General features: G+C 31.7%; 1 protein-coding gene across 1 annotated transcript; it reads right to left on the reverse strand.

The window, feature by feature from the left end:
- Nucleotides 1-8,643: 8,643 nt before the first annotated feature.
- LOC122270793 (uncharacterized) lies at nucleotides 8,644-11,118 on the reverse strand. Its single transcript, XM_043049559.2, has 2 exons — nucleotides 11,084-11,118; nucleotides 8,644-9,871 (listed from the first exon to the last, which is right to left on the reverse strand). The coding sequence occupies exons 1-2, from the start codon at nucleotides 11,116-11,118 to the stop codon at nucleotides 8,644-8,646; spliced, it is 1,263 nt and encodes a 420-aa protein (XP_042905493.2).
- Between the last annotated feature and the right edge of the window lie 549 nt (nucleotides 11,119-11,667).

The raw sequence follows: 11,667 nt of genomic DNA on the forward strand, positions 1-11,667 counted from the left end.
GAAAGTATAACTAAATAGTTTTATTTTGAACTAAGTAATGATGAAATAAATAAATCAAACAATTATAACCCCGCCCACACATAAACTGCTAAAGAATTACTGTGATTACCAGTTTTATCTTTTAACCCTGATTGATATGGTTTTATGCAGGCACGTAATTGTGCCGGTACTGTTATGAGTAATCACACTTCTTCGAGCATTAAGGAATCAATTAAGCGGTCGATCGAATGACGAATCGAACAGCTAGGCCGGGAAAGCCTGGTTGGTAGGACGCTGGGCTCATGTTTTAGAGGTCGTAAGTTTAACCTCGACCTTGGGAAGATTCTCCGTGTTGTAAATGTAACTGTTGTGCGTTGAAACTGCAGGGTCACTAAGTTCTCCATGATCCTATAGCGAATCGATACCTCTGGGGGAACTGAATTGGAGATCGATCTTTCAGGTCAAATTTCCGATCTGTGGAAGAATGAATGGATCCGCCCTATAAAATTGCTGGAATCTGCGTTCAACTGAAGTGATATTCTTTGCTATAGATTGCGACACTAAAAAAATTAAATGCTCTCTCTGCTTTGAATTTGCTCAGCCAACTTTCTATGCTTTTTGTAAATATTAATTCCAGTGATAAAGTTAATACAATAATGTATTAATGTAGTATTTTCTTATTCTTTTGAACGTATTTTCTCCACTACTACGTGTAAATAATTTAAAAATTCATACACAACCCTACTTAGTTCAAGCTCTTACGAAGTGACTATTTTAAAATACTAACAAAATTATCAAAAATATTGATATTTTTAAATGTTTACCACTCAAAAAAATATTTTGCGAAAAGCGTAATAGTTGGCAGACCTGTGTGTAATGCAACCTTATTGCACTTTTGTTGTGGAGTCTGTTTAGAGAGTGGGGGAACTTATCCTTACTATTTAATTCACTTCCAATTTATTTATATTTTTCAAGAATGCAAAGGAATTTGCATCTCTGAATTTCTTAGAGCATATTTTTCATAATTTACTATTGAAAGTGTTTGCGAAGAATATTTTTTTCTTTGATAATGAATAAATTGCAATGTGAATGCTAGTGGTAATCACAATTGCCTTATTAAAAAAGAAAATAAATGAATAAAAACTAATTGAATTTCTATCTTATTTTCACATTTTAATCGCCTGCGGCCTCCGCGTTTTTTTTTATTTTTGCGTGAGCTTTATTTGAAGATTTTGCTAATAGGTTTACGTTAACGTTTTTAACGTTGCTAATTATTTTTATATTTTTAACAATTTTTATAACTCATATTTTTTTTTGCATTTCTGATAAGTATTTTGACACTATTCTAACGATTTTTTAACGTAATTTTAATTTTTTTTTGTAATCTTTCAATTTTTTTTCAAAAATAATTATATATTAAAATATAATTCTTCTTATAATTCTTATAGCCACCAAACGTGTTTTAATCCAATATGGTTAACACAGCTTCGATAGAATTAATTAATTACATATTTGTAGTTATCAAAAACTAAATTGATTGTTTTAAGAAAAAACTTTTTTCCTTCGAAATCACCAAATATTTTAAAATTACAATTGCATTAATTGAATAAGTAGTTACCACCTTTCATTTTTAATATTAATAAATAATAATGCTTGTTTTCTTAAATCTTGTGTATCTCGAGAAATGATGCCCTTTTTTTTTTAATAAAAAAAGCTTAAACGTAAAATCGTGGTAGCTTTAAATTATTTTAAATTAAACTTTTATGGATTTGTAACGTAGAACGAATGGTTTTCTGAAACCATTAAATGAACAGAACTTAAAATTGAGTATCTACCATTATGAACAATAAAAAATATACACAAAATTAGACTGCCTAATTCCATTAACACAATCATTGTTTTAGCTTCGTAATATCAATCAAGGCTAAAATATTGTTCCAAATATTTCTACGAGGCAATGGGTTAATATGCTTATTATTGCTAATTAACTTACAGGATTTTGCCAAAAGAATGTCGATTATTTAGCTCTCCAAAGTCGAAATAAATTTGGAAACGTTGTATAAGCAGGGTTGCCGCAGAGGACTAAAAATGCAAACTGTGAGGACCGATTAAATTCAAAATATTGATTAATTGATATTAAAATTAACAACTTTTGAAAGCATATATTTTTCAGTTTACAATTAAGAAGGAATAGATCAATTCACTTCACTTATCAAATGGACCAATTATTGCCCATGCATCGCTTTCATTATAGTCCGAGAGATGGACAAATTGTAAAAAAAGAAGTTTCATATTTGAGTCGATGTTTTTGTTCCTTTCGCTTAGTCTTCAAGGCTGAATGTAATAATTGACGAATTTAATATTTAAATTTGATGCCTTGATTATGTCATATCGATGAAATAATGTTTCGTTCCAAATCAAATGAATTTGTCACTTTCAGAGTCCCTGTACTGGAAAGATCTGGTGATTGTTTTTATTTAAACAAAAATCATGTTTCATGTGCTGAATAGTGGTAGTTACAATTGAATAAATAGAAATATTTTAAATAATTACATACCTTCCAACTTTTAACCCTTTCGCGCCAACTGTCACAAATACGTGCCAGCATAAAACCGTATCAATCAGGGTAAAAAGATAAAACTGGTAATCAAAGTATATCTTCAGCAGTTTATTTGTGGGAGGAGTTATAATTGTTTGATTTATTTAATCCATCATTACTTTGTTCAAAATAAAACTATTTAGCTATACTTTGAATTAACATTGATTATATATATAATTAAACTAACAATAATTAAATTAAAAGCAAAGTAAGTCTGTCAAATTAGCAACGACTACATTTAAGTTACCGTTTTCTGTTTAATTGCAACTTGATTCTGATCTTGTACGAATGCTTTTCTGAATCGCCCGTCCCCAAGAGGTTAATCCTCTCGAGTATGATTTTCCCTAGTGGTAGTAAAATGGAAATTAAATTGCAATTTTAGGCAGAATCATACGCTGGATTTTAAAAAAGCTCGCGGGGTCTACTACATAAATATTGCATATCAATATATATGCTTAATATTTTTAAAAATCAAAGAGATTATAAATTAAGCTTATAAATGCAAGGATTTTCTTTAATTTATAATCTCTTGGACCACCACTATTTTTAAAAATATTCAGCACATATATTGATATGCAATATAGATGTAATAATATCAATTGATGATGATAATAATATCAATTAATTAATTTTAATGTCAATTAATAATTTAATATCAATTAATTAATTAATTGGAATTAAGGAAAATCCATTCTCGAAAAGAGTGAATGTTGGCAGGTATGCCTTTATAATATAAAAAGGCGTTTTTCACTCTTCACAAAATAAACAAATACAAATATCGAGATACTTGCCAACTTTTACGCTTTTAAAGCCAGTGTTTTCTTAGTGGTATGAAAAAAACCAATAAATAATGAGAATGCATGTTGGTGTTTAGTAAAACTTTAGGAAACAGTTAAAAGCAGAGATTCCAATTTCTACAGATTCAACTATATATTTTTTAAAAAACTTCACGGAAATACAAATTAAAATATGCAATTTCTTCAGTCAAATTAGCCAATTTTTTAACTGGCTCAACTGTAACTGATTAATACATATGAATCAGAGTACATAAACATAATTCAGAAACTTTTAATGTGAATGAAATTTTTTCACTAAATCGTAAATTAGTCTTAAAATTAGGTTTTACGCATCATCAGCAGAGGCTACATTTCTTGCTGTATATATTACGTCAAGTAGTTTCTGCCATTTAAATTAGAAAAGATTAAAATTAACTGAAATATAATTTTTGATACAGAACTCTTTTAAATCTTGAGATAAGTTATCAGAGAAAAATAATTCGTTACTCTTGAGTTTGGTTATTTTATTTCGTATTTCAAATTTCGAGGAAAAATACTGATGCAGTAATTTGTTAACGCATATCGTTCAGCAATTTATTCAACGAAATGTTGCTGGAAAAAAATATTTTTCTAAATTTCCTATTTCAATTTTATTAGAGTTCTACCTAAATAATTTCATAAAAATAACCTTAATGTTAAATAAATAATGGATTCAAACCTATTACAGGTTTCAAAAAACATTATTGGTTGAAAAAGAAGTCCAAGCTGTGACCAAAAGAACCACTGTGAAATTTCATGGAACTCCAAGGAAGCACGGGACACCTTTGAGAATTTACTCTGTAAAACTAATCAATTTTATAATATTTCGTGTTTTCATTTTTTACATTGTTTCGTAAAATTATTGAGTTTTAGTTCAGATTTTCACTTAGATTGAAAGTATTATTCCCCTACTCTAATCGGTTTAAGATTTTATGCTCAAATCGAGCTAAAATACTAGAAATTATTTAATCAAATGACAATTAAAAATGGTCATATTGTTAACATACAGTATTGAAGCATGATTCTTATTTTACAATCTAATGAATTAAAATAGATTTACAAAAGAAGTAAGCGTAAACAGTATTAAATTGTAACATTTGAATTTATTTCTACGAGTAAATTGTTTTTGAAAAAGATATAAATTAAAATCTCTAAAAAAGTGCACATTGATCAGACATGTTTTGCACGTACATTCAAGAAATAATAAAATTCTCTTATGGGACATAACATATTCTGATAAGTATTTATTAGAACAGGCTTATAACGAAAGAATAGAAAGTTTCATTATAGACGTTTTTGTTATTAAAAATCAAAACGCATTTTTTTATGTTTTGAAAAAAGAGTAAAAATATTTATTCAAATTTCGTAAATAAAAAAAACCATCATGAAAACGATTTAACAACTTTAACGATCCCATAGTCTCGATCTACCTCCTGCCTAAACATTTGACGCTTCTGCTCTTATTGATGTATTTTATTTTATTTTAATACCGTCATAGAACAGCCGACCCAATTTTCATGTTTGCGACTGCGTAGTTTTGTAATTTTGAACCCAATCCGGAAGACTAGGGAACACCTGGATTAAATATTGGGAAAAATTGTCGTAGAGGACTCTTTAATGGAACTAACCAGCATTTGCGTTACATGGAGATTGAGATTACGAGAACCTCCCACGGTTAGCCTGATGGCAAAGGTACTCTAACACCTGAACTGTCTTCCAGTGACGATATTTCACGTCAGCACTGTGGTTGGTACAAACCGGATGCGGATTCTTATCGACAAGCCATCGATGGGATTCGAACCGGGTTCACCTCATTGGAAGGCGAGCTCTCTATCCCCTGAGCCATTGCGGCTCCCTTATTGATGTATTGTTTGCAATAAATCTTTTGAAACAAAATATGATTTAAATGGTTTCTCTCTTGTTCGAACTCAAGTTAAGCCGAGCTTTATATAACTCCCTTTAATAACTCCCTTTAACACTGAAATATCAAAATGATTAAGAAGAAAATTCGAGAAACGGGAAATAGATTTTCATAATTTTGACGAAGAGAATAAATTAGGAAAGTTAGAACTAAAAGAAAAACTTCTAAAGAAATTTGAGTCTGTTTTGATTAGGATTATTCTATAATAAGGTTTTAAAAATTGGAAGTAAGGAACACTATTTTGAAAATCGTGACCTGCGTAATAGCAACTCTTTTAATAACGTTTTCTACAATACGATTTAAATGCGCCGTAAAACATTTCGTTCTCGTGTCTTGCATTTATGTTAGTATTTTTCAAAATGGTAAAGCATTTCGCAACTTCTTTTAATGTACTTTATGAAAATCTAAATATTAAAATTCTTTTGGGACATTTAGTTCATACTTTTTAAATTGGCAAACTTTGAATTGGCTATTTCAGTTCGACAAATTTCAAACAATTAAGGAAACAATAAAGGGTTATAACAACCCTTGAATGCCAAATCAGTATTCTCTCTCGCCAAGTAAATTAAATGTAAATTAAAAGCGAGACAATAATTTTTAGTTCAATGGTTTTTTTTCATAACTTTGATCAAGTAAGTTTCTATTTTTGCGGCTACATTTATTATACATTTTTATTAATACACATTTCTATTTTTTTTCTCAATTATTTTATCGTGATTGATTGTTTTTATTAATAGTTTTGTTTTTAACGATTTCGTTAGGTTTTTCTTTATTATTGATATTAAATTGTTTAAAGTTAAATCACCATATAAACGTATTATACTTTCTAAGAGATTACGTGTTAAATGGTTATCAAATATTGAATGTTTTAACGTTATGAAATTTTTATGATGTTATTTTAGTAATAATAGCTGCCAATAAATAGTAGACAATATTTGCTTGCTTTTAAAATGTTAAGCATGTTATAAATAATATAAAGTGGTGAATTATTTAAGCCTACGCATTGTTTAGAAATAGTGGTGGATTAAAATCTACTAAATCGAACTTATTAAACTACCACTTGAAAATATTTATTCGCTGTGCTTATGTTAGCTCTTTGCTCCAACAATAAATGATAAGTCGACCTGTCTTATCATGGGTGAAAGCCCTTATATAGCAAGACGGAAAAGAGAAAAGACTGGTACGGAAAACATTTCATTCCAGCATTTTTTTCGAAAAAAATGAAATATCTGTAACTATCAAGATTTCTTTTATAATTCTGGCATATATATAAAACTGCTTCTTTTCCAAGATAAATTAGATATTGTTGAAAAATTTAAAAAAAGAATAAGTAAACTCCTCCCCAAAACTAGCTATAACTGAAATGGTTTTACTACCAGCCTTTCCTCTTTTCCGTCTCGCTTTCACCCCTGTGTCTAATTCAGAGGCTCTACAATAAATGAGTTCTGTTCATTCAATGATTTTATAAAACAATACATTCCACGTTACGATTACCGAAAAAATTCATTTTTAATAACTTAAAGCTACCACGTTTTAACGTTTAAGCTTTTTTTCTAAAATGTAAAGAAGCAGTTGTAAAGGACGGTGCAATTCAATGGTAGAGAGTATGATTATTTATTAATATTCAGAAAGAAAAGTGGTAGTTACATATTCATTTAATGCAATTTTAATACATGGTGAAATCGAAGGAAAAAATGTTGTTAAAACAATCAATTTTATTTTTGATATCTACAAATATGTAATTAATCAATTCGACAGCAGTTGTGCTAACCATATTGGATTAGAACTCGTTTGGTGGCTATAAAAATAAGAATTTTTATTAGAAACAATTAATTTCGATAATATATTATACCACTTTTTCCATAAAACTACTTTTTGTATGATTGCAGTACTTAAATTCGGGACAAAACAGGCTAAGTGCAATACTACAAACTTCAGCAACATTTTTCAGTACCAAGACTTTGAAAGTGACCATAATTCCTTTGATTTAGAGCGGAGCACTTTTTCAGCGATATGACATTATCAAGACATCAAATTTAAATATTAAATTCGCCCATTATTACACTCAGCCTTGAAGTCTAGGCGAAAGGAACAAAAATATCGACTCCAATATGAAACTTTTTCTTTTTCTTCAATTTATCCACCCCACGGAGTATTTTGAAAGCGATTCATGGGCAATAATTGTTTGGCGCTGGTACATAGCTCCATTTGATAAGTGAAGTGAATTGATCGATTTAGTTTTAATTGTAAACTGAAAAATATATGCTAACAAAAGTTGCTAATTTTAATATCAATATCAACATTTTGAATTGAATTGGTCACCACAGTTTGCATTTTTAGTCCTCTGCGGCAACCCTGCTTGTGCAACGTTTCCGATTTTGACTACGGAGCGCTAAATAATTGACATTCTTGCGGCAAAATCCCGTAAATTAATTTGCAATAATTAACATGCAATAATATTAACCATTGCCTCTTAGAAATATTTGGAATAAAATTTTAGTCTTGATGGATAATACAAAACTAAAACATTGATAGTATTATTGAAATTCGGCAATTTAATTTTGTTTATATTTCTTATCGTTCATAAAGGGAGATACTCAATTTGAGATGTGTTAATTTAATGGTTTTTAGAAAAAGATTCATAGATATTTATTTTTAAATAACTCAAAGCTTACACGATTTCACGTTCAGCTTTTTATCTAATATAAAAGAAACGAACGGAATAACACCTCCTAATAATTAGACTAAATCAAGCAATATTATATACTAATATTTAAAAAGAAAAGTGATAGTTACATATTCATTTAATGCAATTTTAATGTAAGATGAGTTCGAAAAAAACAAGTTTTAAAACAATCAATTTACGCACCTTAGTCCTCAACAATTAATTTACGTACCTCAATTTACGCAAACAATCAAACAGATACGCACCTTAGCATGACTTCTGTATGATTGTATGAATTGTTAAGTATGCATACCTGCCAACTTTTAATCCTTTCAAGAATGATTTTCCCCAGTGGTAATAAAGTGGAATTTAAATTACAATTTTAGACTGAAGCATTCGCTGTGTTTAAATTAAGCTTATGCGTACAACCACGCTTGCTCGATGCAGTTGACTGTTGTTGACTGTTAATGATGATGTGGGAGGGATCTCTGCTACTCGCTTATATCCCCCTCGCTGTAAGGTGTATCTTTTGTGAGTTGAGTTGTTGGTGGTGAAGATGATGACGATGAGATGGTGAGAGTGCACGTTGTTCTTGAAGAAGCGAAACAAGTTCATAGTAGAGATCAAAATAACTGCATTTAATTGGAGATTTTAAAACTGGAGACTAGAAACGCTTAGTTGAAATTAAAAAATCCACTAAGTTTTTGAGAAGATTATCACATTGGTCATAACTAAGAAGACGGTGGAGGGAGAGTGGGAAAAGTCCGATTGAGGCGCGCAGTGTTTGTCTCTGATGTTCAAACTTTTTGCATTCAAAGAGGAGGTGGATAGCAGATTCTGGATGTTGACAATGGTCGCACAAAGGGGAGTCTACAAGCCCTATTTTTGCATATATTTCGTTAAGTTGGGTTGAGTTGCTTCGGAGGTGCGAGATTAAGAAATCGTATTTTCGGTTTGGGAGTTGATTGAGGGAAGTTTTATTAACAGGGTGATCAAAGGGGAAACGCTTGTGGTATTTTGAATTAGTCCGGAGGTTACTGAGTTCGCGGTTTGAGTCTAAAACAGCTGAATATGACAAGTCTTCAGGTGACATAATAAGGATGGCTTGAGGGGCATTGGTGGCGTGTTTGGCCAGTTTATCGGCGGTTTCATTGGGGGAAATGCCAACGTGTGCTGGTGTCCAGGCGATCGTAATTGATTTAACTTTTGCACTTGCTGAAACTATCTTATTTTGTAAGAGGAGGATGCTGTGAGGGGATTTATGGGTGGCTGAGATGAGGGCAGTGATTGCGGACTTACTGTCCGATAAAATAACGTAATCTAGATACTCGGTAGTGAATTTTGTGACTGCTAACCAAATCGCTAAAACTTCTCCGGTGAAAACTGAGTTAATAGGATGGATTTGAGAGATATAAGACATGTTGTTCCTTGAGTTAATAGCCGCAATACCTGTGTTCGTACTGGATTTTGAGGCATCGGTAGCCAGGATGACAAAGTCTTTCCAAAGGGTGTGGAGGGTTTCCTGATAGAGAGGGAGGATTTCGTTGGGATTTTTCGTAGTTTGAAAAGGAAGATCGTGTACAAAAAGACAGAGGTTCGGGAGATCTGTGAGGAAAACTGGAATGTGGAAGGGGATGATATTGAATTTACTTATGCCTTTTTGGCTGAAGATGTCCTGAAATTTGAGGAAAAGGTGGGGTTTCTTTTTAAGTCTAGTAAAATGGAATTTATGCAAAAGGCGATTTATTGGGGAGTGAGAGCCAAGGGAACAGTGACGGAGGTAGAATTTTTTAGCTGCTAAAACAAGTCTGTGTGAGATTGAGGTAGTGCCGGCTTCTCTGTGGAGGATATGAATTGGAGTCCATCGTGGGAGGCCCGTTGCTGCGCGGAGGCTAGAGTTGTAGATTGTTTCAATTACTCGGAGATGTGATTTTGGCGCAGAGAAGAGGATTGGGCTGCCATACTCTAAGATACTTCTGATTGTGGCATTTACAATCTGAATGAGGTGGTAGGTTCGAGACCCCCTTGAGTGCAAGAGATGCAGCGGAGTGCATTAATATCTTTTAAACATTTCTTTTTTAGGTATTGAAAGTGACAGAGGAAAGAAATGGTGGCAGTGTAATGGATGCCGAGAATTTTTATGGAATTAACTTGGGGAATTCGTTCGTTAAAAATTGTTAACTGAATCGTAAGAGAGAGACATTAGTTGGAGAAATTAATAGTTGCACTTTTTGAAGGTGAAATAGCCATTTTCCACTTTGTGCCCCAAGTTTAAATGGTGATGAGGGCATCTTGAAGTTTAGCAATAACCCTGTCAAAAGATTTTGCAGCATAGTAAATGTAGATGTCATCAGCGAACACAAGAATTTGAACTCCAGTGGGATGGTGTTCGTGAATATCTTTAAGATAAAACATAAAAAGAAGGGGGGAGAGGTCACTGCCCTGCGTGAGGCCCTGGGGTTGCTGGAAATCTTTAGCCCGGGTGTTACGCCAAGAGATGTAGAAGGTGCTGCTTGATGCTTAGTAATGCGTATTAATATATATGCTTAATGTTTTTAAAAATAGCGGTGGATCAAAAAGATTGTAAATGAAGTTTCTAAATGCAAAGAATATATAGAAAGCGTGCATTTTACTACCACTTTAAATATAGAAATAAAATTTTGCGCCAAATGAGTAAAAGTTGGCACGTATGAGTATGTGTACGGTATTACCCATTCATACATGACCTTCATTTTCATTTATTCGTTGTAGTACATTCTGGATTGGTTCCATAGTATTAGATTTACTATAGTATAAGTGAGACCGACCACGCACCGAAAGAAAAATTAACTACACATGTAGAATCATTTAACCTATCTACCATGGCTAAAAGCCTATATATAGCAAAACGGAAAAGAGCAAAAACTGGTACGAAAGGCATTTCAATCTAGCATTTTTTCCGAGAAACATTAAATTTCTGTAACTACCTAAATTTTTTACAATTTTAGCATAGATATAAAACAGCTTCTTTTTTTATATAGAAAAGTAGATATAACTGATTAATTAAAACAGAGAATAGTTTAACTTCTCCCGAAAACATGTTAAAACTGAAATGGCCTTAGTACCACCTTATACCCTTTTCCGTCTCGCTTTCACCCATGCTACCTACTCGCAAAATAATTCGGGACCTCATGGGATAAATATTCACGAATCTTGGCTCAATAAGTCAGTTATTTTCTGATATTAAACCTATATAGGATAGTCCGATTCAACCAATATTTTACTGTTACTCTTCAACCTATATCGGCTCCATGTTCAATTATCAGATTCACCAGATTCAATTCATAAATCAGCCAATATAGGCAAATATTGGCCCTATATATGAGAAATATTAAACAAATTTAACGATATCAATATTGGTTTATAAAGGACCCATATTGAGATCAACTGGGGCCAAGGCAACAAATCCTACAACTGAAAGCCTCCTCACGGTTTTTTTATAGGTAGTCCGTCCAGACCAGTATGTAGGTAAACCAGTTTATGAAAAAACCCTTTTATAGAAAATCTAGTAAAAATAAGAAAGTGGTAGCAAATATATGTCTATAAATTTGTTTAATTAGTTTGTCTTATTTATTTGCCTACCACTACAGATTCAATTCTCAAATACATATGATAAACTCCTCTCAGCCACTTTTAAAATAAATTTGGT

Source organism: Parasteatoda tepidariorum, chromosome 6 (genome assembly GCF_043381705.1).
Source record: "Parasteatoda tepidariorum isolate YZ-2023 chromosome 6, CAS_Ptep_4.0, whole genome shotgun sequence".
Taxonomy (NCBI): Eukaryota; Metazoa; Arthropoda; class Arachnida; order Araneae; family Theridiidae; genus Parasteatoda; species Parasteatoda tepidariorum.